This window comes from Hyaena hyaena, unplaced genomic scaffold (assembly GCF_003009895.1).
Source record: "Hyaena hyaena isolate Hyena2069 unplaced genomic scaffold, ASM300989v1 scaffold_453, whole genome shotgun sequence".
NCBI lineage: Eukaryota > Metazoa > Chordata > Mammalia > Carnivora > Hyaenidae > Hyaena > Hyaena hyaena.
Window position 1 is genome coordinate 885,729 of NW_024081083.1, and position 26,479 is coordinate 912,207.

At 39.8% G+C, this 26,479-nt stretch overlaps 1 protein-coding gene across 3 annotated transcripts in view; it reads left to right on the forward strand.

Annotated features, from left to right (window-relative positions):
• The window catches only part of CEP120 (centrosomal protein 120), a 73,586-nt gene extending 49,187 nt beyond the window's left edge, over positions 1 to 24,399 (forward strand). For all 3 annotated transcript variants that reach the window (XM_039253419.1, XM_039253420.1, XM_039253421.1), the window contains 3 exons: positions 744 to 842; positions 18,614 to 18,759; positions 22,557 to 24,399. In XM_039253419.1, the coding sequence (XP_039109350.1) occupies positions 744 to 842; positions 18,614 to 18,759; positions 22,557 to 22,791 (480 nt within the window). In that variant the 3' untranslated portion in view covers positions 22,792 to 24,399. The remainder of the gene's footprint in view (positions 1 to 743; positions 843 to 18,613; positions 18,760 to 22,556) is intronic.
• Positions 24,400 to 26,479: the final 2,080 nt, after the last annotated feature.

Genomic DNA, 26,479 nt, shown 5'->3' on the forward strand with positions numbered 1-26,479 from the left:
TGAGAGCGTGCATTCCAGAACATCGCCAAGTTGGCTTCAGTTCACGCACAGCAGATTGCCTGCTGCAAGTATAAATAACCATTTTTTAAATGGAATCACTTTCATGTTTTTCTTTATATATACGAGGAAACATAGAAAATCAAAGTTAGATGAGTGTTACGAGGAGCGTTATTCGTCCTACCCTCAGGTTTATTTTAACATTCTTAACATGCTTTTCCCTTGGTACTCTTTCTCAGTAAACTGCTTTCTGATAAAACATCTCCCTGCTTCCAGCATTCTCCAATTTTTGCCAGAATAGTGTTAGAAGAGTATCTCTGTGGCTCTTTGGGTTGTAACACCAAGTTCCATGTCCCGATAGGCCCCCAGAAGGAAGAACTTGGTGTCTCAGATGTCGAGTGCCAGCTAAATTGGAATGCTAACAGTAAGGGCTGCTTTTTGTAAAAAAATGAATGTTTTTCACTCTATACACGTTTTAATACGTTTATAGTAACTGTCTGGAGGTTAAGACTGATTCCGTTCCTTTCAGTATAGGCTGTTAGGCAGTAAAAATACGACTATATTTTAAACAAGAAAATGTTCATGTGCCATAATATTTATACTAAATTATATAACAGTTTTAGATGATGTCGTATGTTACACTGTATAAACTCTTTTCTTAAGCCAGACTCTTTGTATATATTATCTTTCAGTGATTGTACACAGAGGTATAGTGTTTCACTTGATATGATTTTAATCACTGTTAGGTTGAACTTGAAAGGAAGTTGGAATCTGCAACTAAGTCTAAACTACATTACAAGCAGCAGTGGGGACGAGCTTTGAAAGAACTTGCCAGACTTAAACAGGTATGTAGTTTACAGCCGATGATGGATTCTTCTTTTTATGTCTTTTCCCTCGATTCTTTACAAGTATGCATACTTGGCAATATGTGTTATGTTCTTATGTGGACATGTGAATCTCCAGAACTATTTTCGAGATTATGAGTGGAGGGACTTTTTAAAAAGATTTTTTTCTTCATTAAAAAAAAATTACCTTTTATTTTTTTTTTTTTTGATTGCCAACTCTCCTCCTTCCCAGAAGAAAGTGGGAATTTCTTTTATTTTCACTTAGAAAATGGCCGTTTTTTGCTCTTAGGATTAATTTCTTCCCACTGGAAGTAGCTTTCAGAAAAGAAATTTCAGAATAACTGAAAAAAATGACATGCCTTCCAACTGAACAGCTGACTTCAAATGTTATTCCTATGAGACCTAGTCATTTATTAAGAAAAGGAATCACAGAGAGTTTTTGCATAATTTTACAAGAGTTTAAAAGTGATAGTAGTTTCCTGAATTCTTCTTAGATTTCTTTCTTCTTCTTCTTCCTACTACCCAGTAACAAACACCAGAAACCTCAGGAGAAACTAAGCTTATTTTGGGGTGTAATTTGCTCAAATGATTAAGATCAAACAAAATGTGAGCAAAATTTTTCTTCAGATCCAGTCTACGTGGCCTAACACTTCAAACGTTTGTCTTTCTTTATCAGTTTATTCTGAGTGAAATTTGGCACATAGGGTCTTTCAAAATTGTATTTTTTTAATCTGTCTTCATGACCATCAAATGCTATTAAACATCTCTGTGGTCTTGTACTAAATGCCTACTGCCCTCAAAGAGAAGTACGTACAAGACCACATGAGAATAAATAGTACAGCTTGCCTTAACGTAGCTCGTAGAAGACGTGAGGTGGTAAGCGTAACATAATATTAAACAGAGTGAAAATATTGTATAAATGTTCACAGGACTCAGGATTGATGAGTGTACTGGGGGCCTCCTGTATTCAAAGTACTGCCCTAGATTTATTGGTGTTAGTAAAACTTAAGTCTTTCCCTCAGGGAGCTTATAATTTATTAAGAGGGAAGAAAATGATAAGAGTAACATTTATATTTAAGAGTAAGAGCCGTGACAAGAACCATCCCAAGCAGTCAGGAGGGGAAAGTGCCTCTATTTAATAGCACTTAGGTAGGGCGTTGTGAAAGAGGAGGTATTTGAGATAGACTTCTGGTGAGCTGGTTGTGATCTAGGAAAGCAGTGAGGGAAATGCTGTAAACATAACCAACGAAATGATTACAGCAAACAGGCATGAAGGTGGAAAGTACAGACTGTACTTGGACAACAGAGGGGGGCCAGGTGTAGAGGGAATTCAGGTAATCAGGACTGGAACTTAAGTGGGAACGTGACACAGATTCTTGGGGGAAAAACCCCCAAAAGCATGGTTTGGGGAGATGGCGTATAGCCCTGTTTTTACCTGATTGTAACGCAAAGTTGATGATGATGCCAAAGGCTGAAGCCTAGGTGTCTGCAAAGCAAGTTGTGCAGTACGGAAATACGGTAGTAAGACACGGAGTGGAGACGGCTTGCGAACGTGGACGTCTCAGCTTCTGCAGACAGAAAGTGAGCAGGCATTCAGGACTGTGGAGCCGGTGCTGGGAGGGCGGCAGGCCTTAGGGCCAGCTAAAGCACTCCCTGCAGACGTGAGAATTTAGGCTGTGACACATCACACTGAGCATTCTGAGGTTTGTAGAGGAGGCCTGAGGGACAGTAATGGAACCAGCCGCCAGAGAGGACGAGGGTGAGCATGATGTCAGGCCCCTCGGACCTTGTCTTTTGATCCTGACCAGGATGGCAGTAGAGCAGGTAACTGAATTTCTATTTTGTAGATGAAAGAAGTTAAGGAAGGTGCACCAGATCACACAGGTCATGAGTGAGAGGGTGAGGATGCGAGCCACTGGACCGGGGTCCGGGCTGGTTCCCCTTTATGCTGCTACCAGGTTATTCCATGGAAGCCAAATCATGAAAGAATTGCAAGGAGAAGAAAGCCCTGGAAGGCTTTAGGGATTTCTGACAAGGTAGCAAGGCACAAGTCATGGTTTAGCACATCCTAGCAAGGAAAATGGCCTCATTGACTGTTAGATGGACTAGCTCTCATAATGAGAACTGAAGGGGCTTCAAGCGAGAAGCAGCTCCAGTCATGATGCCAAAGTAGGGAGAGGACATGGGGAAGAAGTAGAAGATAGTGCCTGTCATTAGACACATTGCCCAGTGAAGGCTCAGAGACCCAGGGAATGGTAATGAATCACGGGGCATTACCAGAATCAGTACTGAAAGGGTGGACAAGTGCGAGTGTCGAGGAGGGCATTTCCTTTGGAGAGATGAGTAATCGTCAATTACTGCAAATTTTCCCCACCCACTTACCTCTCCTTCCCGTCACATGCATTCCTGTACCCTTTGGTTACCTTCTGGATCTTCCCATTTAATGCATTCTTTTATATTTTCCCTTTCATCCTTTCATGTATTTTCTACCCCCTTGCCTGAAAAGCATTGACAGATAATTTGGCTGTTGGTTCCTAGTAATAGGAAGGCTATCACAAAAGTAACATGCTTCCCTTTGAGTTATTTTATGTATCAAAAAACGACAACAGCGTTAAATTTAGAATTCAACTCTCAACTATTTCTTCAGGAAAAGAGTCTCATTCTTTGAGTGCATTGATTTTCACAGACTGATTCTGTTCCTTATCCCGCTAACTTTCTGCTTTGGAAACAACACAGTAAACAACTTTTAGGTCCCTAGGAATCAGTGATGTTCCACAGATGACATTGGAAGTTCGGTACTTTAAGAGCACATGTAATCATAAGCCTTTGCCACGACTGCACCAAATCATGCTGGGCCGCTGACTCTTCTTGCAGGATTAGAATTAAGAGCTTCATCAGATAGGCACAATTCATATGTGTGAAAGTGCCATTTTTTTCCCCGGGAACTTTTTATTAAAAACACATTTATTGTGTTTGAATATAAAATTGGAATCCTCTATCTGCTTTTGTTCAGAGGATTGTTTGTGCAACTTCTTGTTTAAATTGGATTAGTACCATGTTAATTTTACATTGCCTCTGGTGAATAGCCACAGGGCTCTAATCTCTGCCAGTAATTTGTCACAGCAGAACCCTCTGGAGGGCCATACAAAACATTTGTGTAGTACAGGGATTAGACAGGGAAAGCCATATCTTAGATTGTTAATAAATGTTAATAACAAAACCCAGCTGGTAAGGCTTGGAAATAAGATCTAATGCTGGGTGCCTATTGCCAAAAGAATGTTTAAACAGATTTCCATTACTCAAAGGTGACCCAGTACAGTCAATTTGTGAATTAGGAAAAAAAAAAAAAATCATACTCTTCTAATGATTTAGGGAAAAAAATATCGTTTCTTCTGATTCCCAACCATGAAAATCTGTTTCCAAGCTGTAATTTTGTTGTTGTTGTTCTTGGTTAACTTGGGGAGGTGACAGAGGTAAAAAAAAATAAATAAATAACTGAGTCCTCACTAAGGAAGTGATTCCCAGACATTCTGGATTTGATATCTTTGGTACAACGTGTAGCATAGATCTTAAAAAATTCTGAGTGGTAGAAGACATAGAAGGGGAAATTTAGTTATTTTCCCCCTCGTCTCCATGAAGAAAACTACAGAAATATTTTTAAACCAAAGGTTTTGTTGTTCGACAGATACTCAAGATTGTTACTTTAAGTTTTGTTTTTTAAAGAATACGTTTAAAAGCGTTTCAAATCGTCCCCTTAGAAAACAATTGTGTCGTTAGAATAAAAGCTGCTCCTTCTGAAAAATAAATCATTAAAGACGTATGAATTTGTTCGTGTAGAAAATGTAACATTTTCATGATGTCACATAAATTAAAACTAGGTCTGCTTGTTCCCGGGACAGGAAACAGAACTAAGATTTTGGGTAGGATGTGGGTCCCTTACCATATTTGTGCACAGTAGATCTGTTTAAAACTAAGCTCTGATATATTTAGTTAAAACAACACAGGCTTCATTGGCTGACATCAGCACTATCTTGTCCAGTCTCCTGCTTATCCACTCAGGGTAATTAATTTGATTAATTTATAAGTAATTTAGCCAAGGATGGGATGTAAATCTTTGTTTAAGAAAACAGTTGGAGGTCCAAGTCTTGGTTAAAAACTGTGTCTTGAAACCATCCAGGCCCTCCTACTGACTTGTCAGCTCTGGGTTATTTTCAGAAAACTTGACTTGAGTTCCTTAGTTTCGTTGTAAGTTTTTCCCACAGACTTACATGGTATGTGTGAGCAGGAGAGTAAGTAGTGGCCACTTTTTAGCCGCTGTTTAGTCTAGTGTATGCATGTTTACATCTCCTCCCTGGATTTATAGGCAGCTCAGGCAAAATAAAGATTATACTCACTTGATTGAGGAGTCTTTAACCCAGAGCACCTGGCAGTGGAGAGGGTTTCTTTCTCTAACCTCTGATTTTTGTGTGCGCATGTATGATCATTATTAATGCCATATATTTGGTGAAAAATCCAAGGCATTTAACAGCTTGTCTTCTGTGTTTTGGAACTAGAGTGTTTCAAGTCTTATAGACTTACAGTTTTACAAGGCAACCTAACCTGACATAATTGGTCTTTAGTATTTTTTCCTGCTTGTCATTCTGCTTGCTTATTGTAAACACATACAAACTTGGCAGCACTGCCTAACACAGAAAATAAAACCCACCAGTGACCTCATCTCATCCTCAGCCAGAGGTAACAGCTCGGTCTGTTTTTGCCAAGCTTTCTTTTCCTCTCTTTCTTAATAATTGCTTTTTAAAACAAATAGATCCTAACAGTCCAAAGAGGGAAAGAAAGAAAAGATTCTTATACACCCCGCCTTCTCCCCCCCCCCCCTTCTATTTTAAGAAACAGAGCACTATCAGTGTTCTGGAAGCCCTCTGTGTGCTTTTTCTCAACCACATCCTCTCCAGAGGTGAGTAGTTGCCTAAATTTGGTATTTATTCTCCCTTTGCTTTGCTTTACTTTGATGTGTTTTTAAACTTTATGTAGATGGAATCATTCCCTTTGAATCATTCTGCTGTCTACCTTATACGACTCAAAATTGGTTTTGAGATTGAGCTATTTTGAGGCAAGCAGCTATAGTTCATTTTTACTGCTTTATAAAACAAACAGATGATCATAGCACAATTTACCCAGTCCTTTTCAATGGCTTTTTCCTTTAACTTGGAACGAGACAGCTGAAAAGCTTGTGTATGTCTGAGTTTCTCTAATATTTCTTTGGAAAAGTAGAGTTTCTGGTAATAGGGTTCACTGGTTTCTTCGGCTTTGCTAAATGGGGCCAAATTACTTTCCAAAGTGCTCGTACGACTCTTGAGTTCCCCAGAGTGGTGTGTAACTGTTATTCTTCATACGATGTCCAACACTTGGCTGTTATCACATGTGTTCATTTTTTCCAGTTTGGTGGGTCTGAAGTAGTGTCACTTTGAGACTTCAGTTTTCATATCCCTGATGACTTACTTGGAGCATCTTTTCTTTGGTATACTAACCACGTGTCTTTCTTCACTAAGGAATGCCTGTTTATGTCTTTTGCTCAGTAGAAGTCAACAGGTAATCTAGATTTTAGAGTCAGCACATGCCCAGTTTGAAACAATGGTTATCACTCCGTTCTAGAACAGAGGTGATATGATGGAGAATTGGAATGAAGAATTAGAATCTTTTGAATGATCTAGAAATTCTGGAACTGAGAAGTATTTTAAGTGAAATGTAAGAATGTAAAAGATGAACTCACAGCAGATTGGATATAGCAGAATCAAGGAATGTGAACTCACGTCAGTAAAAAGCATCTAAACTGAAACAGAGGGGAGAAAGAGAGGATGGAAAAATAGCAAACAACAGGAGTGACACGTGAGATAGAGGATAGGAGATTGACTACCATTTGTGTGTAACTATGGACCCTGACTTAGTCCCTTTGGGCTCCCTTAATAAAGTATCACAGACCTAACAAACCACAGAAATTGGTTTCTCGCACTTCTGAAGGCTGTAAGGCCAAGATCAGGGCTCTGGCATGGTCAGTTTTTGTGTCTAGAGAGGCCGCCTTCCCAGCTCGTAAATGGCCACCTTTTTGCCAAGCCCTCATGTAGTAGAGGAGTCAGGGAGCTCTGCTGGGCCTCTTTTATAGGGACAGTAATCCCATTTAGGAAGGTTCACCTGGATGACCTAATCACCTCCCACAGGCGCCATCCCCTAACACCTCAAAATGGGGATTTTGAGGTTTCCATGACACACATTTCCCCAGCTATCTGAAAGAGTATTCCTGTAAAACTTTTCTTAAGTTGAAATGGTGCAAAAAGCAAGGCGTATCCCCAACTTTCCCACAGTTGGTGTTAGGCCAGTTCATTTTTACAGAAGACCTACACTTGTATGGTAATGGTTTTAAGAATGGCAAAAATCCTCTTTGGATTTGTTCAGCAAAAATTGATACTAATGTAGCTTCTGCTAACAGACAAATGGCTGATTGCCAACTTTCAGAAAGCAGGGAAACCTATATGTATTCGGGGGAGACCAATATTAAGCCTTTAGCATCCCCTCAGAGAAAGAATGGGAGAGAACACAGTATTTGAAGAGGTACTACCTGAGAATTCTCTAAAAGTGAAAAAGCAATTCATAGATTCAAGTCAGCCATACCTAGGTTCGCTGTAATAGAATTGCCAAAAAGCAAAGGAAACCTGAAGAAGATGGGGGTAGAGGGAGACCGGACTTTCCAGCAGCAGGGGAACACCCTCAACGTCCTGAAAGCATACAACTGCCAACCCCAGGTCCTGTTCGCACTGAAAATACTTAACGCAAGTGACAGTGACTTAAGACTTTGCAGACCAATGAAAACTAGGAGACTCTGTCATGGCAAACCTAAAGTAAAAAAAAATAATGTAGGGTGTTCTTCAGAAGGAAAACCATGCCAAATGAAAACGAGAATAAACAGCAATGGAAATAAATATCTGACTAAAATATAAATAATTCTTGCTTGTAGAAAACACTCAAAATATTAGAATTAAAATTCTTGACAAAAACAGAGGAACAAGAGTAGAAAAGATAACAAGGGATGGATAGAGTTAAAATGCTTAAAGTATGTTCCATTATTTGAAGTTGTCAAAGGACTGATTTGTGTTATTTTTTCTAAATGAAGAGTAAAAATGAATAAGAAGCTTAACAGAGCAGGGGAAATGGAATGACAAAGGATTAGACTAATCTAAAAGAAAGAGAAAGGAACCTCAAATAGAACAAGTGCAAAATACAAGCATGTAAAGAGTTCAACTTTTATATCACCAACTGCTTTAAGTATAAATGGACTAAATACTGTCCTTAGAGACAAATACTGCATGAAAAACTAAACAACAGTATACCATTCATAAGAGATGTAGCTTAAATGTAAGGTATTGAATGGATAAATTTAAAAGAGAGAGAAGTATATACTACACTTAGACTAATCACAGGAAAGCTGGTCTCGCAATACATTTATCAGGCAAAACAGACTTTGGGGCAAGAGCCATTACTGTAGATAGAATGTTCATCATTATAAAAGGGTCAGTTCACCTGGAAGATGACAGCCATTCCACATGTGTATGTACCTAACAACAGCCACAAATTTATGTAAAGCAAAAATCAACAGAACTAAATGAAAAATAGACAAATTCATAATAATGGTAGATTTTGCCACAACTCTCCTGGGAACTGATAGAGCAAACACAAGAGAATCATTAAAGATTTAGAAGATTAGACAACACAGCCTTTGGTATACAGAATATTTCACCAAAAAAGTCTAAAATACACGTTTTCTAGTATACCTGGTCTATATGGAACATTTAGCCAAATTGCTCATATGCTCGGTCAAACCATTCTCAACAGCTTTCAGATTAAAATTTACAATATGTCCACAGTGAGATTAACCTAGAAATTAATAACGAAAAGATAATATCCCCAAATGATTGAAAATTAAGTAGTACACTTCTAATTACGCATAGCTAAACTGGAGACCACAAGTGAATTTAGAGAATATTTTGAATCAAAAAATATGAAAATATAGTCTACCAAGACAGGAGATATTTTTTCTTTTTCTTTGAGAAAGAGAGAGAGAGAGGCCACCAAGCAGGGGAGAGGAGCAAAGGGAGAGAGAGGAATTCCCAACCAGTCTCCCTGCTCAGCCTGGAGCCTGATGCAGCGCTCTGTCCCATGACCTTGGGATCATAACCTGAGGTGAAATCAAGAGTCAGATGCTCAGAGAGGGGCCAAGATGGCAGAACAGCATGGAAGGTTTTTTGTGTGTGTCTCTCATCCCTAAACAGCAGCCGGATCAACACTAAACCATCTTAGACACCTAGAAAACGGATTTGAGAATTAACATAATCTACAACCTAAACCACAGAACTCGGCAGGTACACAACACTGAGGAGTAAACTGGGGGAGAGAGATGCAGCAGAGGGCAAGGAGCTGTTTTTGCTTGTGGAGAGAGGATGAAGTCGGGGGGAGAGTACGGGTAAAGCACTCCCCCTCCGCAAAGCAGCTGGAGAGAAAGTGGGAGAGTGGAAACAGCTACAGGGGACTGAACAAAAAAGGGAGAAAGGAGGTTTAACTTCCATTAAAATTCTATAAGCAGTGGGAGCTCAGAGCCTGAAACTCCACAACTCGATACCTGGCAGTGCTCTGATGTGGGAAGGGCGAATCCCTAGGAGAAGAGAGTGAGGTCCTTGGGCCACAAGGGGAGAGGGGGTTCCCCTGCAGGGAGGACATTTGGTAGAGGCTGTGCAGCCTCCCCACAGGCAAGCGTCCCAGCGGACCCAGAGAACAACCATAGTCACTGGTGCTGGAATAAGGATATTAAGGGTGAAATCTGGTGCTAGATATGTGTTGTGATTTACTCTAAGACCCGAAATGCTGCTGCTGAGTGATGGCGCAAACTTTTCCTGGGGTGGGCTGGTGCCTGGCTGCAGTCTCTGGGCATCTGCAGGGGCACAGTTTCGCCAATGTTTCTGGGGGCAGGCAGGCACCCAGGCATTGCTCAGCAAGACCCTCCCCCAGAGGGTCTGACCGGGACCAAAGCCCCCCTCAGAAGTGAAGGGTTGGGAAACAGAGACCTATCAGAGATAAAACTCAGGTGGGAAGTGCCGCCTGGCATCCTGATGGCTTGGTCATGGACATTGTGGAAGTGGGGAGTGAACGGAAGCCGGAGACCAAGGAGGGGTACTTGATTACCAGTAGGGAGAGCACAAGAGTCCTGATGCTAGAGACTGGGTAGCAGATGACGCCATTTTCACCCCTCTCGTGCATGCACCTACACGCCTATATGCACCACAATACACGCCAGTAAGCTAAGCAGCGCCATCTAGTGGAGAATGGAGCCATTACACTAAGCCCCACCCAACTGTGCCAACCGCCCTCGTGAGGAACACCACAAGTCTCCACCTGCTTAGTTTACATACTATAAAGTGATTTATAGCTCAACTTCTGCGGGAAACTGGGTGTAATTTCAGTTCATTCTGTTCACTGGTCCATCTATACAGTATTTTTCTTTTTCTTCTTGAATACAGAGAAAAATTAATTTTTTCCTTTCCATTGTTAACATTTTTTATTTTTTCTACATTTTTTACTTTTCTGTAAATTTTTAAATTGTATTTTACTTTCATTTCCTTTCATTGTTTTATCGTATTCATTTTTTTAAGTTTTCAGACGTTTTCCTTTTTTAAAACTTTTTCCTTTTTTTCTCTTTTCTTATCTTTCCCTTTTTTCGCTAACCTGTCAAGCTTCTTTCAGCAACCAGACCAAAAACATCTAGGATCTAGCATCCTTTATTTGATCTTTTTGTGTTGTTTTTACTTTGATTTTTATTTTTCACTTTACTAATTCCTTTAACTCCTTCAGAATGATGTAATGAAGCAATTCACCCCAAAAGAAAGAACAGGAAGAAATGACAGCCAGGGACTTAACACAGATACAACCAAGATGTCTGAACTAGGATTTAGAATCATGATAAGAATACTAGCTGGGGTTGAAAATAGATTAGAATCCCTTTCTGTGGAAATAAAAGAAGTAAAAGCGAGGCAGGATGAAATAAAAAATGCTGTAACTAAGCTGTAATCTCGAATGGATGCCACAGCAGCGAAGATGGATAAGGCAGAGAAGTGAATCAGCGATATAGAGGACAAACATATGGAGAATAAAGCAGCAGAAAAGAAGAGGAGACTAAGGCAAAAAGAGCGTGATATGAGAGAGAACTCAGTGAGTCATTAGAAAGGAATAACATCACAATCATAGGGGTCTCAGAAGATGAAGAGGGAGAAAAAAGGGCAGAAGATTTATGAGGGAAAATCATAGCAGAAAACTTCCCTAACCTGGGAAAAGACACAGACCTCAAAATCCAGGTTGCACAGAGAACTCCTATTAGAGTCAACAAAAACCAACCATCCACATGTCATATCATAGTCAAATTCACAAAATACTCAGGCAAGGAAAGAATATTGAAAGGAGCAAGGGAAAATAGTCCTTAGCCTATGAAGGAAGACAGATCAGGTTCACAGCAGACCTATCTACAGAAACTTGGCAGGCCAGAAATGTGCTGAATTGGAAAAATAGGCAGCCAAGAATTCTTCATCTAGCAAGGCTGACATTCAAAATAGAAGGAGAGATTAAAAGTTTCCCAGACAAACAAAAATTAAAGGACCTCGTGACCACCAAATCAGCCCTGCAAGAAATTATAAAGGGGACTCTCTGAGGGGAGAAAAGATGAAAGAAAAAAAAAAAAAGACCAAGAACAGCAAAGACTAGAAGGACCAGAGAACACTATGAGAAACTCCAACTCTACAGGCGACATAATTGCAAAAAATTCATATGTTTCAGTACTCATTATAAACATCAATGGACTAAATGCTCCACTCAAAAGACAGAGGGTAAGAGAATGGGTAAGAAAACAAGATCCATCTTTATGGACCCATTTTAAACCTAAACAAAGCTTCAGATTGAAAGTAAGGGGGATTGAGAACCATCTATCATGCCAGTGGTCGCCAAAAGAAAGCCAGAGTAACCATACTTATATAAGACAAACTAGATTTCAAAATAAAGACTATAATAAAGAAGGGCATTATATCATAATTAAGGGGTAGTTGTAAACATTTATACTCCAAAATGTGGGAACACCGAAATAATTAAATCAGCTAATCACAGACATAAAGAAACTCATTGAGAATACCATAATAGTAGGAGACCTCAACACCCCACTTAGAGCAATGGACAGATCATCTAAACAGAAAACCAACAAGGAAACAATGGCTCTGAATGACACACTGCAGTGAATAGACTTAAAAGATATATTCAGAACATTTCATCCTAAAGCAGCAGAATACACATTCTTCTAGAGTGCTTACAGAACATTCTCCAGAATAGATCACATACTGGGACACAAATCAGCCCTCAACAAGTACAAAAAGATCGAAATCATACTGTGCATATTTTCAGACCACAATGTTATGAAACTCGAAATCAACCACAAGAAAAAATGTGAGAAGGTAACAAATACTTGGAGACTAAAGAACATACTACCAAAGAATGGATGGGCTAACCAGAAAGTTAAGGAGGGAATTTAAAAGTACATGGAAGCCTATGAAAATGATAACACCACAGCCCAAAACCTCTGGGACACAGCCAAGGCAGTAATAAGAGGGAAGGATATAGCAATCCAGGCCTTCCTAAAGAAGGAACAAGGGTCTCAGATACATAACCTAACCTTATATCTTAAAGAGCTGGAAAAAGAACAGCAAGTAAAACCCCAAACCAGCAGAAGACAGGAAATAATAAAGATTAGACAAATCAATACTATCAAAACCAAAAAGCAAAACAAAACAAAACAAAAAGGCAGTAAAACAGATCAAAGAAACTAGGAGCTGGTTCTTTGAAGAATTAACAAAACTGATAAACCCCTAACCAGTTTGATCAAAAAGAAAAAGGAAAGCGCCCAAAGAAATAAAATCAAGAATGAAAGACGAGAGATCACAACCAACACAGCAGAAATACAAACATTAATAAGAGACTATTACAAGCAATTATACAGCAATAAAATGGGCACTCTGGAACAAATGGATAAATTCCTAGAAATCTATAAAGTACCAAAACTGAAACAAGAAGAAATACAAAATTTGAACAGACCCATAACCAGTAAAGAAATCTAATTAGTAATCAAAAATCTCCCCAAAAACAAGAGTCCACGGCTTTCCCCAGTAATTCTACCAAACATTTAAAGAAGAGTTAACATCTATTCTTTTAAAGCCGTTCCATAAAATTGAAATGGAAGGAAAACTTCTAAACTTATTCTATGAAGCCAGTATTATTACCTTGATTCCAAAAACAAAGACCCCACTAAAAAGGAGAACTACAGACCAATTTCCCTGATGAACGTGATACAAAAATCCTCAACAAGATACTAGCCATCTAGATCCAACAATACATTAAAAATATTATCCACCATGACCAAGTGGGATTTATTCTTGGGATGCAGAGCTGGTTAGATATCCACCAATCAACGTGATACATCACATCAGTGAAAGAAAGGACAAGAACTACATGTTCCTCTCAGTAGAAGCAGAGAAAGCATTTGACGAAATACAGGATCCTTTCTTGATAAAAACTCTGAAGAAAGTAGGGATAGAAGGATCAGATCTCAAGATTATAAAAGCCACATATGAAAGACCCAGTACTAACATCATCCTCAATGGGGAAAAACTGAGAGTTTTTCCCCTAAGGTTAGGGACACAACAGGGACGTCCACTCTTGCCACTGTCATTCAGCATAGTATTGGAAGTCTTAGCCTCAGCAATCAGGCAGCACAAAGGGTTAAAAGGCAGGAAAATTGGCCAGGAGGAAGTCAAACTTTAATTATTTGCATTTGACATGATACTCTATATGGAAAACCCAAAAGAGTACACCAAAAACTACTGGAACTGATCCATGTATTCAGCAAAGTCACAGAATATAAAATCAGTGCACAGACATTGTTCACATTCCTATACACCAATAGTGAAGCAACAAAAAGAGAAATCAAGGAATCGATCCCATTTACAGCTGCACCAACACCCATAAAATACCTAGGAATAAACCTAACCAAACAGGGAAAAATCTGTACACTGAAAACTGTAGAAAGCTGATGAAAGAAATTGAAGAAAACACACAAAAATTGAAAAATATTCCATAATCCTAGACAGGAAAAACGAACACTGTTAAAATGTCAATACTACCCAAAGCAATCTACATATTCAATGCAATTCCTATCAAAATAATACCAGCATTCTTCACAGAGCTAGAACAAACAATCCTAAAATTTGTATGGAACCCAGAAAAGACCCCAACTGGACAAAGCAATCCTGAAAAGAAAACCAAAGCTGGAGGCATCAGAATCCCAGACTTCAAGCTATATTACAAAGCTGTAATTGTCAAGACAGTATGGTACTGGCAGAAAAACCCACTCAGATCAATGGAACAGAAAAAAGAACGCAGAAATGAACCCACAAACATATGGCCAACTAATCTCGGACAAAGCAAGAAAGAATATCCAGTGGAATAAAGACAGTCTCTTCAGCAAACGGTGTTGGAAAAACTGGATGGCAACATGCAGAAAAATGAACTTAGACCATTTTCTTACACCATACACAAAAATAAACTCAAAATGGATAAAAGACCTAAATGTAAGACCGGAAGCTATCAAAATCTTCAAGGAGAAAGCAGGTAGAGACCTCTTTGATATCGGTCACAGCATCTTCTTACTCAACACCTCTCTGGAGGCAAGGGAAACGAAAGCAAAAATGAACTATTGGGACCTTGTCAAAATGGGAATAGGCGAAGATACCTGCAAATGACCTATCAGATAAAGGGTTAGTATCGAAAATCTATAAAGAACTTATCAAACTCAATACCCAGAACAAACAAATACTGCAGTGAAGAAATGGGCAAAAGACATGAATAGACACTTCTCTAAAGAAGACATATAGATGGCTAACAGACACATGAAAAAAATGCTGAACATCGCTGATCATCAGGGAAATACAAATCAAAACCACAATGAGATACCACCTCATGCCCGTCAGAATGGTTAACATTAATAACTCAGGCAATGACAGATGTTGGTGAGGATGCAGAGAAAGAGGATCTCTTTTGCTGTTGGTGGGAATACAAACTGGTGTAGCATTCTGGGAAACAGTATGGAGATTCCTCAGAAAATTAAAAATAGAACTACCATATGACCCAGTAGTTGCACTACTAGGTATTTATTCAAGGGATACAGGTATGCGCTTTCAGAGGAGCCTGTGCACCCCAATGTTTATATCAGTGCTATTGACAATAGCCACAGTATGGAAGGAGCCCAGAGGTCCAGCAATGGATGAATGGATAGATAAGATGTGGTATATATACAATGGAGTATTACTTGGCAATCAAAAAAGAATGAAATCTTGCCATTTGCAATGAACTGGATGGAACTGGAGGGTATTCTACTAAGCAAAATTAGTCAGAGAAAGACAAATATCATATGACTTCACTCATGCGGAGTTTAAGATACAAAACAAACATAAGGGAAGGGAAGCAAAAATAATATAAAAACAGGGAAGGAGACAAAACATAAACTCTTAAATACAGACAACAAACAGAGTTGCTGGAGGGGTTGTGGGAAGGGGGTAAGGGGCATCAAGGAATCTATTCCTGAAATCACTGTTGCACTATATGCTGATTAACCTGGATGTAAATTTAAAAACTAATTAATTTATAAAAAGTGTCAGATGCTCAGCCAAGTGAGCCACCTAGGTACCCCCTCAAGACAGGACATTTAATGCAAGCTGTGCTTAGTGGAAAATTTTATAATCTTGAGTGCACTTAAAAAATAAAGACAGGGGCGCCTGGGTGGCTTAGTCGGTTAAGCGTCCGACTTTCGCTTAGGTCATGATCTTGCTGTTCGTGGGTTCGAGCCCCAAGTCGGGCTCTGTGCTGACTGCCAGCTCAGAGCCTGGAGCCTGTTTCAGTCTGTGACTCCCTCTCTCTCTGACCCTCCCCTGCTCACACTGTCTCTCTCTCTCTCCCAGAAATAAATAAATAACATTAAAAAAATTAAAAAAAAAAAATAAAGACAAATTATTCTCAAAATATCTTTCAAATAGTAAAAGTACTTAAGGTAGCTAGAAAGAAGGGATAAGTAAAAATTAATGAAATAGGAAGTCTACAACAAAATCAACAAAATTAAGTTCTTTTTTTGAAAAGACCTCCTCCATGGCGCAGTGTTCAAGGACAGAAAGAAAATCAAGAATAAAAAAAGGGGGACACAGGGATTCTGATCCCACAGTCATTTAAAACCATAAGAATGGTATTAAAAATTCTTTTTGGTGAACTTTAGGTACAGAAGTTACAAAACTGACACAAGAAGAAACAAAACACTAATTGGATAGCTCTTAGGGAAACTGAATCTGTAATGAAACACTTTCACACACATGCTCTAGACCTACATGGTGTCACATTTGAATTTTAGTAAAAATTTTAGAACACTAATCATAAACTGTTTCAAAAAGTAGGAAGACAGAACATTCTTTTTTAAAATGAGACTAGCATAATCTTGATTCCCAAATCTGACAAGGATATTACAAGAACAGAACCCACTGGACAGCCAGTCTCCGGAACATTGATAAAGTATACACATCTGAAATGAGTTTACTTATTAAATAAATAAGATAAGCTGGGTGTTTAACATCTTCAAAAAATAAATGAGTAAAACATCAAAAAGGGGGTATCAGTTGGAAAGGAGAAAACAAGACTATTATTTGTAGATGATGCTATTATACTTAGAAAACCAAAAAGTATCCATAGGTGACCTACTAGGACTAACAGGTGAGTTTAGCAAGTTTGCTGAAACCAACTCAGCACATAAATGCCAATTTTAATTATACTAGAGCCAATTAGAAACTGAGAATTTAAAAACTGCCATTTACTGTAACATCTAAAATCAAGAAGTACCTAGGAGCACATGCTAAGACAGTTGTTACCCTTCGTCTATAGAGAAGTATAAAATATTAAATGAAATTAAGTAAGACCTAAATAATTGGAGAGGTAAACCGTGTTCACTGATTGAAGAATCACTATTGTAAAGATAATGGTTTTGGCCAAAGTGATGTGTAGATTAAGCACCATCATCAGCAGATCCCAGGAGCCTTTCTTTTTTCCAGCTCTAGAAAATGAGATTTCTGTAAAAATGTACGAGTCCTGAATAGCTAAGAGAATTCTGAAGAACAGACAGAGGTGGAAGACTTATACTATCACTTATCAAGAGTTATTATTTTAAAAATTACAGTATCAAAGCAGTAAAATTGAATGCAAGGGTAGAGAAATAGATCAGGCTAGAGATTTCATAAACAAACTCATACATATATTATATACATGGACAGAGGTGGTATTTCAGTGTTGTTACTGCCAGACCATGGGAGGTGGAAGTTTTTTTTAGTAAATGTTGCCACATCAGTTGGAGCTCTGTATTGGGGTTGGGGCAGGGAGGGAGCAAAGAGACTTGATCTCATACATCCTCAAAACCAACTGCACATGAATTACTGATCTGAATGAAGCTTCAAGGACGGTATAAAAGAGCATCTTCACACAAAAGCCTCCTCAAGACTGAGGCACGCAAAAATTTACTTAAACTGGACAAAGAAGGCACCACCCAAAAAGAGTAAACAGAGAAGTTTCTGTCAAAATTAAGTCAAAACCACCACTAAAGGAATGAAAAGGCAAGAAAAAAACCTAGTGGAAAATATTTGCAGTTTAAATAACTGATAGAAGGCTTACCCCATATATATAAGGATTAATAAATAAGGATTAATTTTGTGGTGTTAGAAGTGAGGGTAGTAATTACCTTGAGAAAAGGAGTAGTGGTTAATGGCGGGGCAGAAGCCACAGAAGCATTTCTGGGGTTCTCCTAAATTTCCATTTCTCAATCTGCACGGAGTAGTTTGCTTTGTAAAATTTTATCACAGTGTCCACTCGTCATTTGCAGTTGACGGTTGTTCAGAAAATGTTCATGTTGCGAAAAGACATTATACCTATTGATACGGCTCTCCCCTTTGGGGGTTCTGTCCCCCAGGAAAAGCACCTGTCCCTCAAAACATGTGTAGAAAGGACCCTGAGCCATGTCTGTGAGATGATACGGTGTTTTACTGAAGCACCACTTGGGCTACCTGAAGTGCCTGCTACTGAGAGAGCGGTCAAGTATACCATGGGATATCCATTCTCTGGAATGTTCCACCTTCATTCTGAAGAAATTTTATATCCTAGCTGCAGAGATTTTTCTATGATCTTGGAGAAGGGTGGGAAGGCATATTATTACCTGAGGTTGAAGGAGAATTAGTGACCAGGGCAGACACTTAATTTAGTTTTTCATGGCACATCTTTGTAAAATTAAACCATTTCTTAGATGCTTTTACTGTGGCTCCCTGGGGCACCCCATGATGTTGACAGCAGACTCTTGCCTTCATCTTCTCTTCTCTTATGGTGGTTAGCTAACCTCAGTTCACTCTTTGGGCCCTGAATGATTATGGCTTATAACCAGAAGACGAGTGAGAGCTTTCAAGAGAGCCTAGGCCTTTCCAGATAGGATGTGATGCATATAGTTGGAGTGCATGGCTATACCATGGGTACCGTCTAATGCGATTATGCTCACAAGTCTGAGTCCTATGAGATACATTTATTCCTAACTTTAGAGTTCTGGCTTGTTCTTTTCTTTCAAGCGGGAACAAGAAAGTCAAATGGCTCGTCTGAAAAAACAGCAAGAGGAATTAGAACAGATGAGACTGCGTTACCTGGCTGCTGAGGAAAAAGATACAGTCAAGACGGAAAGACAAGAACTGTTGGATATAAGAAATGAATTAAACAGGTATGACAACCAAAATTCCCTTTTTTCCAGACACTAACACAAATTCCAGGAGGAGAACCTCTTAACTGACTATTGGTCCAGGGAAATACAATGTCAGGGCTTTAAAGAAAAACGGTAGTGGACTAGCAAAAGAGGAAGTCTACACTCAAGTCTATTATTCACATTTTTTTTTTTTGCCATAAACGTAGCTGTATTGAGCTGTTTTTTTTCCTATGCGTAGCATTAGTCCTTTACATTTTATCTTTGTATGACTGCTGTAGGATTGTTGCTACTATTTCATGGTGGTTGATTACACAAAATTTTTAATAACATAAAATTAAGACACTTCAAATCTAGTTGTATTGTTAATATGAATAATAAAATTGCCCTTACTTACTGAGCCCTTACTGTATGCCAGGAGCTGTTGTAAATGCTTTCTTTGCTTTTTTTTTTTTTTAAATCTTGAAAGCAGCTTTTTGATGAAGGTATCATCCCCATTTAGAGATGAGGAACCTGCTGATTAGGGCTTTGAGTACCCTTTCCAAGGTCACATAGCTAGTAAATCATGGAGCCAGAGTTCACACGTGATTCTGCGGCTGTGTTTTTAATTACTGTTCAGCACTGGACTTCTCTGGAACGTCATGTTCATCTGAGTTACCATTTCAGCAGTGTTGCATGTCAGAAAAGCCATCATTAGAAAGCAGCCTAAGAACAAATTATATTCTTTTGGGAAGGGAATTTGGGGGAAGGCTTTTTAAATTAGTTTCTCAAGATAATAGTATTTTTGTTTCAGCAAAGCAAACTTGGGCTGTGGTTGGTGTATGCTGGGTGACTTCAATAACTGAAGTTTCTTTCTCACAGTGCTAGAGGTTTGAAGTTCAAGATCAAGGAACCAGCTTGTTTAGTTTCTGGTGAGGACTCTCTGGCTTGTACACAGCTGCTTCACACTGTCCTCCCACTGTCCCTTGCGTCTTTTCCAGTGTGAGCACTAATGCCAGCATGAGATCCCCCCCGCCCCCATGATCTCATCTAAACCTACTCATCTCCCGAAGACCCTTTCTCCAAATACCGTCAGATCAAGGATGAGAGCTTCAGCATATTAACTTTGAGGGACACCACATTCAGTCCACAGCACATACAGGTGACAAATGCAGTCACTCTCGTAGGTGGGTTCAGAGCTGAATTCAGCAACTACACTTAGCATACTTGTGTGTAAACATAATTGGAAAGGGTTCAGGTCTGTGGTGCCACACTGCAGGGCTCCCTTTTTGGTTTTTAGTTTTTAGTCAGCACATATTTGGTGTCCACTGTGTTGTAAACGTGGAAGAGTTTACAAATTAGTAACCGGATCCTTGCCTTCCAGAATTTTACTGCCATATTCATAGAGTGCATGTTTTGGTTTTAGTTTAATATATATTAAGCCTCTGCTCTTTATTAAGCATGGTTTTGGTGGCTTATATGAAGATAGCCGTTTGGTATCAAATTTGTAGATCATGCAAAATTAAATCTTATTAATATGATATTAAAATTATTAATCTTAATTAGGATTTAGAGAGAACTTAAGGCAATAAGGATATTAGAAACAAAAGCAGAGTCCTCTGCATAAGTTATAAGAAAAACCTCTTAAGTGCTAGGCAAGACATAATAAAACAGTTGATGTGAGGAATCCCGGGAGGATTTAAGGCTACTAGTTACAGTGTGACTTGGCTGTGAAAGTGCCGTTGCAGTTAGGGACATTCACAGAGGTGTTCAGTTTCTCGGCACTGGTAAAATCCCACCTGGGGCGTTCTTTTCTTACCCATGTGCAGTACATTTTTAAGTTAGTCACCTACCTAGAGAGTTTCCGATGGAATGTGACTAAAAATGAGGTGAGGAGAGTGAGGGATACTGAACTTGAGAACGCTAGGGCAGAGTATTAGATAACTGTCCTCAGCTAGCTGGAGGGCTCCCGAGTTAAAGACAAGTCGGGGCCCTTCTTGAACAGCACCGTAGCCAGCTGTTGCAAAGGAGAAGGCTACAGACTCGGTTCTGTATAAGAAAGGACATTCTAACAGAGCAGCGGTACAGAGCAGTAGGTTGCTAGTGACAGAAGTGTGCAGGTGGAGTCCAGATACAGCGTTTGTCACAGATGTAGCGTTTCCTTTGACAACGTTATGGGCTTCTTCAGCTATAAGGTTCTAAAGATCTGTGAGCCTGATTGGTGATTTGCGTTTTAGTGAAGATGCAGTAGAGATAATCTATCACTTGTATAAAAATCAGGTTTATCCTTCATGTGTAAACAGATGAACAAGAAAATGGCTGGAGTTTCTAATAGAGTTGGATGTCCTGTGTCATTAGTTTGCATGGAGGACCTCTTTCTCCACGAGAACTACACATGCTACAGCAGGGGCAGCATCCATCTGCACCCTGTCTCCAGTAACCACTTGATTTCCACCCCTGTCCCAGAGCACAGCGCTTTCACTACCTAGGCTCTTTCTCTCAGAACAGATGGAAATGTGTGGTATCCTTCTTGGACTGCAGACTTCAGTTTCCTGTTCTTCCATGGGGAATCATATAGAGGGTCCTCTGAACAGACCCAAGTGTATACTGTCAGCAGTCCCGCACCCTTTCTGGGGGCTCAGTTCTCCGTGTCTGTGAGCAGGACTCTCCTCACAGGTTCTTCCTGCCTCACCCTGACTCTGCCTAAGTTCACAAGCGAATTCACTTCTCACTGGCATCGTTACTCTAAAGACCATCTAGAAGCAGGGGCTTAGACTCAATGCTTCATCCTTCTCATTTATAAAAACAAAATTCAGGAGTAGTTGCAAGTTAAAACGTTTTTATAGCTACTTGCTAGAGGAGTCTGAAGTTCTCTCTTAAGTGTATATTCTCAATTAAAACAACACCTACGCCATGTCCAAACCTGGTATTATTATCACGTAGTAAGTATACTATGTATTTGACATTTCCAAGGCAATGTGCATATTATTCTATGTACCAGATTCCAGTCTCATACCTGCTCCATTCTCTCCCAGATGAGGAGGGACATTGAACTATAACAAACATATCGTGAAGACTTGCATACAGAGCCTTCAAGTGTCCGTGCCCTCTGGACCAGGCGTTCACATCTGTACGGTTTCACTTTCTACGGATGCTTAGTGACCTCAGCTCCATAATGGAAAGTTTTTGTCATGATCCACTGTAGAATCCCCAAAACCTAGCTCTGTGTGGTACCAGTAGATATTTGTGGAATAAACTACAAGGGAATTCTGTTCAAAACAACAACAAAGGTTGAACCACAACCTAAAGATCAGCGATAAAGGATGATTAAGTAAGGGTACATTCAAATGATGGAGCATTGGGGAGGCCTTTTAGAAGAACCCTTAGAGATGTAAGAAAACATACGTTATATTAGTAAGTGAAAAGAATTGCAGACGGCCTTGCCTATATACTATCATCTATCTCTGTTTTAGAAAAGCATTTAAAATACATATGTATTTTTAAGTGAAAAGGCATGTGGAAGAATCATTACTTGGATGGGTTATCTATAGGTAAGATCATAATGATTTCATTTTCTTTTCTTGCACATTTCCAGAACTGCTACAGTGTTTATGTATTTTATTATTAGACAAGCAAGTATTGTTTTCAAAACTGTCTTTGAAGAGTATGCTAACTGGCTAGCCAAGTCGAATACTGGTTTCTGTCGGCCTCCTGAAAATCATACTCCAGACAGAATTTACCACTGAGTCATTTTTTCAAACGGTGTTGCTAACAAAAAGATCAGAACCCAAAACAGTGTTTGCTGCCTGCTAGAGTGGTGTTGGTTCTTGACTTCCCAGGTTGAGGCAACAAGAACAAAAACAGTACCAGGATTCCAGAGAGATTGCAAGTGGAAAAATGGACAGCCCACGTGGCAACGCACTGGAAGAAGGTTTGGATGATTATTTGACTCGACTCATAGAAGAAAGGGATACTTTGATGCGGACGGGTGTGTATAATCACGAGGATCGAATAATAAGCGAACTAGACCGACAGATCAGAGAGGTTTTGGCAAAAAACAGTGCCGGTAATTAATAACATTTGGAAAATCTTTACAGAGACTCCAGGCTTAAATTTTAATTTCATTGTCAAACTCTCAAAGGAAGAGAAAATGGATGTTTTGAAAACCGATTTTCACTTTTTTTACAAGCAGAATTTTGTATGTTATTGTACAGTATTTATTTGATTGTATTTACTTTATGCTACCTCTGCTGCCCTGGTTTTATTTGTCATTGCATTTTATACACTCACGTTAAATGACTTTTCATTGTTTCTCATAATTTATGATTTCATGGCCAACTTTCACAACAGCTTTTCACGAGACTTGTTCTTAGAGAAATGACTGCAGTAGTTTCCAGTTACCTGATTTTTCATGTTGAGCCAAAAGAGTCTATGTTGCACTTTAAAAAAGCGGTGTCCTGTTCCTTTGAGTATAGAGATCTCCCAAGTGGAGACCCATTGTAACCAACTGTAACTCATTTTAGATGGCCTGTGTTTTTAACTTGTAACCATTTGCAAAGGACAAGTTTGCAAACAGAAAACAGGATACTGAGTGACAAAACAGTCATGTGTGTAAATAAAGTTAATACAGCATAACCTTGTTTGAGCAGGTAGTGAATTTCCAGCTTTTCAGTGTGCACTTATTTAGCAGGAAGGTGAAAGTCCTAGCTTTAAAAAGGTCTGCTCTGCCAAACTCTTGCTCCAAATCGTAATGTTTTCTTTTCTTGAAAGGAGGGATTTTTTAATCTTCCAGAAACAGTGATGCTTGTTGTTAACCCAAACCCTCTGTAATGTAACAGGCAAACAGAAAGAAAAGGCCCGTGCTGAGAACAGAGAGTGAAAAACGACGATTTTTTAATCGCCCTAATCTTAATCAATCGCTTTTTTTAAGTACATGAGATGAAGTCATTGGATTTATGTAGTGCCCTGTCTAGAAACTTATGAGAATTCCTATACGCCGTCTTCAGGGCCAACATCTGTCCTCAGAGCAACACCTTCCGCCTCCTTGTACAGGGTACCGAAAAGGCTGGTTAGCAGATTCACACATTATGTGAGTCTTAAAATACATGTCGTTTAAAATTTCTGATTCCCAAACAGGAAAACTTTAAGCATACTTGGGGAAATCGATAACGTTTGCCGAGAACTTCCATTGAAGCAGAATAGGCTGGTGGGAAACATGAAAATAATTTTTGGTTCTTTTCAAGGAAATGTATTTTTGGGAAAAGCAAAGCCCCAACAAGCATTATATGTTTCGTTTTGTTTCCTTAATAACAAAGTACTCATCTTCTAAAAACAAACTCAGCAGTAAAACAGAGAAAGAAATGACTAATTGAGAGAATATGGACTCTGTGAATCACAGCAGGAATCGGAAGCATTAATTATGGTTAGACCCTTCCCTCACTGATTCTCATGCCCCACGAACGAACCAGGAGGGGTTGGTTTCGAAGGCCTCTGGGGAAATAATACTGTGACTGCCTTCACCTGCTGTGTGTGCTGCGTGTGACTGTTTTCAGACACTAGAGGGGGCCTCAGATTTAAAGAAACAAAAAGGACTTTCTCACATGGTGTGTGGTTCACTTCGCCTTCTGTAAAGCCGTCCTCTGGCTCTGTCCCTTCACAAATAAAAGTCATAATCCGATGCCACTTGGAGTAGCCAGGCAGCCTGTTGCTTCAGCACAGAATGGACAAGCATTCGGCACCCCCGCCTCCCGTCACTTTGTGTTTTCGGTTGTGTGATGCTTCTGTCGCTGATGCTTTTCTGTGTCTTAAAATTGGGAACATCTGAAATTGTAAAACCTTTCTGGAGTCCCTGAGCGACAGCCCTTTCACCTGTGAGTGTCTGTTAACGCGTTAACACTGGGTGCCTTACCAGGTTAGCATCAGTGTCTGAACTGGGAGTGTAACCACAGCAGACGAGTGTGTGCGGATTCGTGAGCAGGCTTCTCAGTACTGCACCCAGTGGCAGCCCTTCTGTCCAGTATTTTAGTGTGAAACAAAGTAGACCTTTAGGATGTTCGTGGTTCCTCTACTTGGAGAAAGTCTAGTTTCCCCGTCTGAGGCCGGCATATCGTGCACGGAAGAAGGGTGGATCTGGTCCCCCAGCTCGATGCGGCGCCCCGTTGGCGTAAGCGTGCAGAACTCCCTTCCCAGGGTAGCCCGGTCATTTCTGGGTAGCCCTCGGTTCCCGGTGTTGCCGGCAGATGTGGGAGTCTGAGTACGATCGAGGGACGTTTCGGGGCACCTCACAGACAGCCAGAGAAGAGAACGGTGGCCTGTAACCACGACTTTCTTGCCCACTTACTACTGTGTCATTTCTCTGTTTGTACAACATATTGCCTGTTCTTCTGGTCTGAAAAGGGGTCTGCTGGAAGCTCTGTGTGGAATTTTAAAATTTGGCCTCTTGCTATCATTGTGTCCAGCTTGAATGAATAGCTAACTTAATTTTATTGATATAATTCACAACCATAAAATCACTTTTTTTTTTATATTTTAGAGAGAGAGTGCACACTAGCAGGGGAGAGGGCGAGAGGGAGAATCTCAGGCAGGCTCCACACTCCACACAGAGCCTGATGTAGGACTCAATCCCACAACCCTGGGATCATGACCTGAGCCAAAATCAAGAGGCCTTCAACCGAATGAGTCACCCAGGCACCCCTAAAATTCATCAGTGTAAATTATACAATTGAGTGAATGTTATCATATTCACACAGTTGTACAATGATCACTATCTAATTCTAGAACATTTCATTATCCTCACAAGAAACCCCATATACATTAGCAAGTCACTCCCCATTCTTCCCTCTGCCCAGTTCCTGGTGACCACTAATGTCCTTTCTATCACTGTGGGGATTTGACTCTTCTGGACATTTCACGTACATGAAGTCCCCAAGTTGAAATTAAAAAAATTTTTTTAATACTTATTTTAGAGAGAGACACAGAGTGTGAGTAGGGGAGAGGCAAAGAGAGAGGGAGACACAGAAGTCAAAGCTGAATCCAGGCTCTGAGCTGTCAGCACAGAACCCAACATGGCGCCCTAACTCAAGAACCGCAAGATCATAACCTGAGCCACAGTCAGATGTTCAACCAAATGAGCCACCCAGGTGACCCCCAAAGTTGATATATAAAACCGAAACACTGGAAAACCCGAGGTATTTTTCTATAACCAGTTCCAATGTATATAACATTTTATCAGATGTTGTATTAAATGATAATAGGCAGAAGGCCAAAATAAGGGTATATAACGTTTGTCAGTCAATTAAGACAGCTCAACTCTCACTGTCAATCACCTACCAAAGCAGTCACAAATAATAATGAAAGGTGAGGGGTGCCTGGGTGGGTCAGTCGGTTAAGCATCTGACTCTTGACTTCAGTTCAGCTCAGGTTCTCATGACTCCTGAGATCCAGCCCTATGTCAGACTCTGCGCTGATGTTGCAGAGCCTGCTTGGGATTCTTTCTGCCCTTTCCCCGCTCGCTTGCATGTGCTCTCTCTCGCTCTGAAAATAAACTTAAAAACATCTTTATAAAAAGTGTTTAAAAACAGTAAACTTTGCCGCAGATCTGTCTACCCAGTGTTTTTATGCTGAACATTTTCTGTCCACGAGTTGCCCATCAAGCCATCCTTGAAGACCCCACCTTCTCATTCCCTGATTGTAGGAGTGGATCTGCCACTTCCTTACATGTCTGTTGTGCCTTGGTTTACAAAATCAGAAGTTACTGAAAATT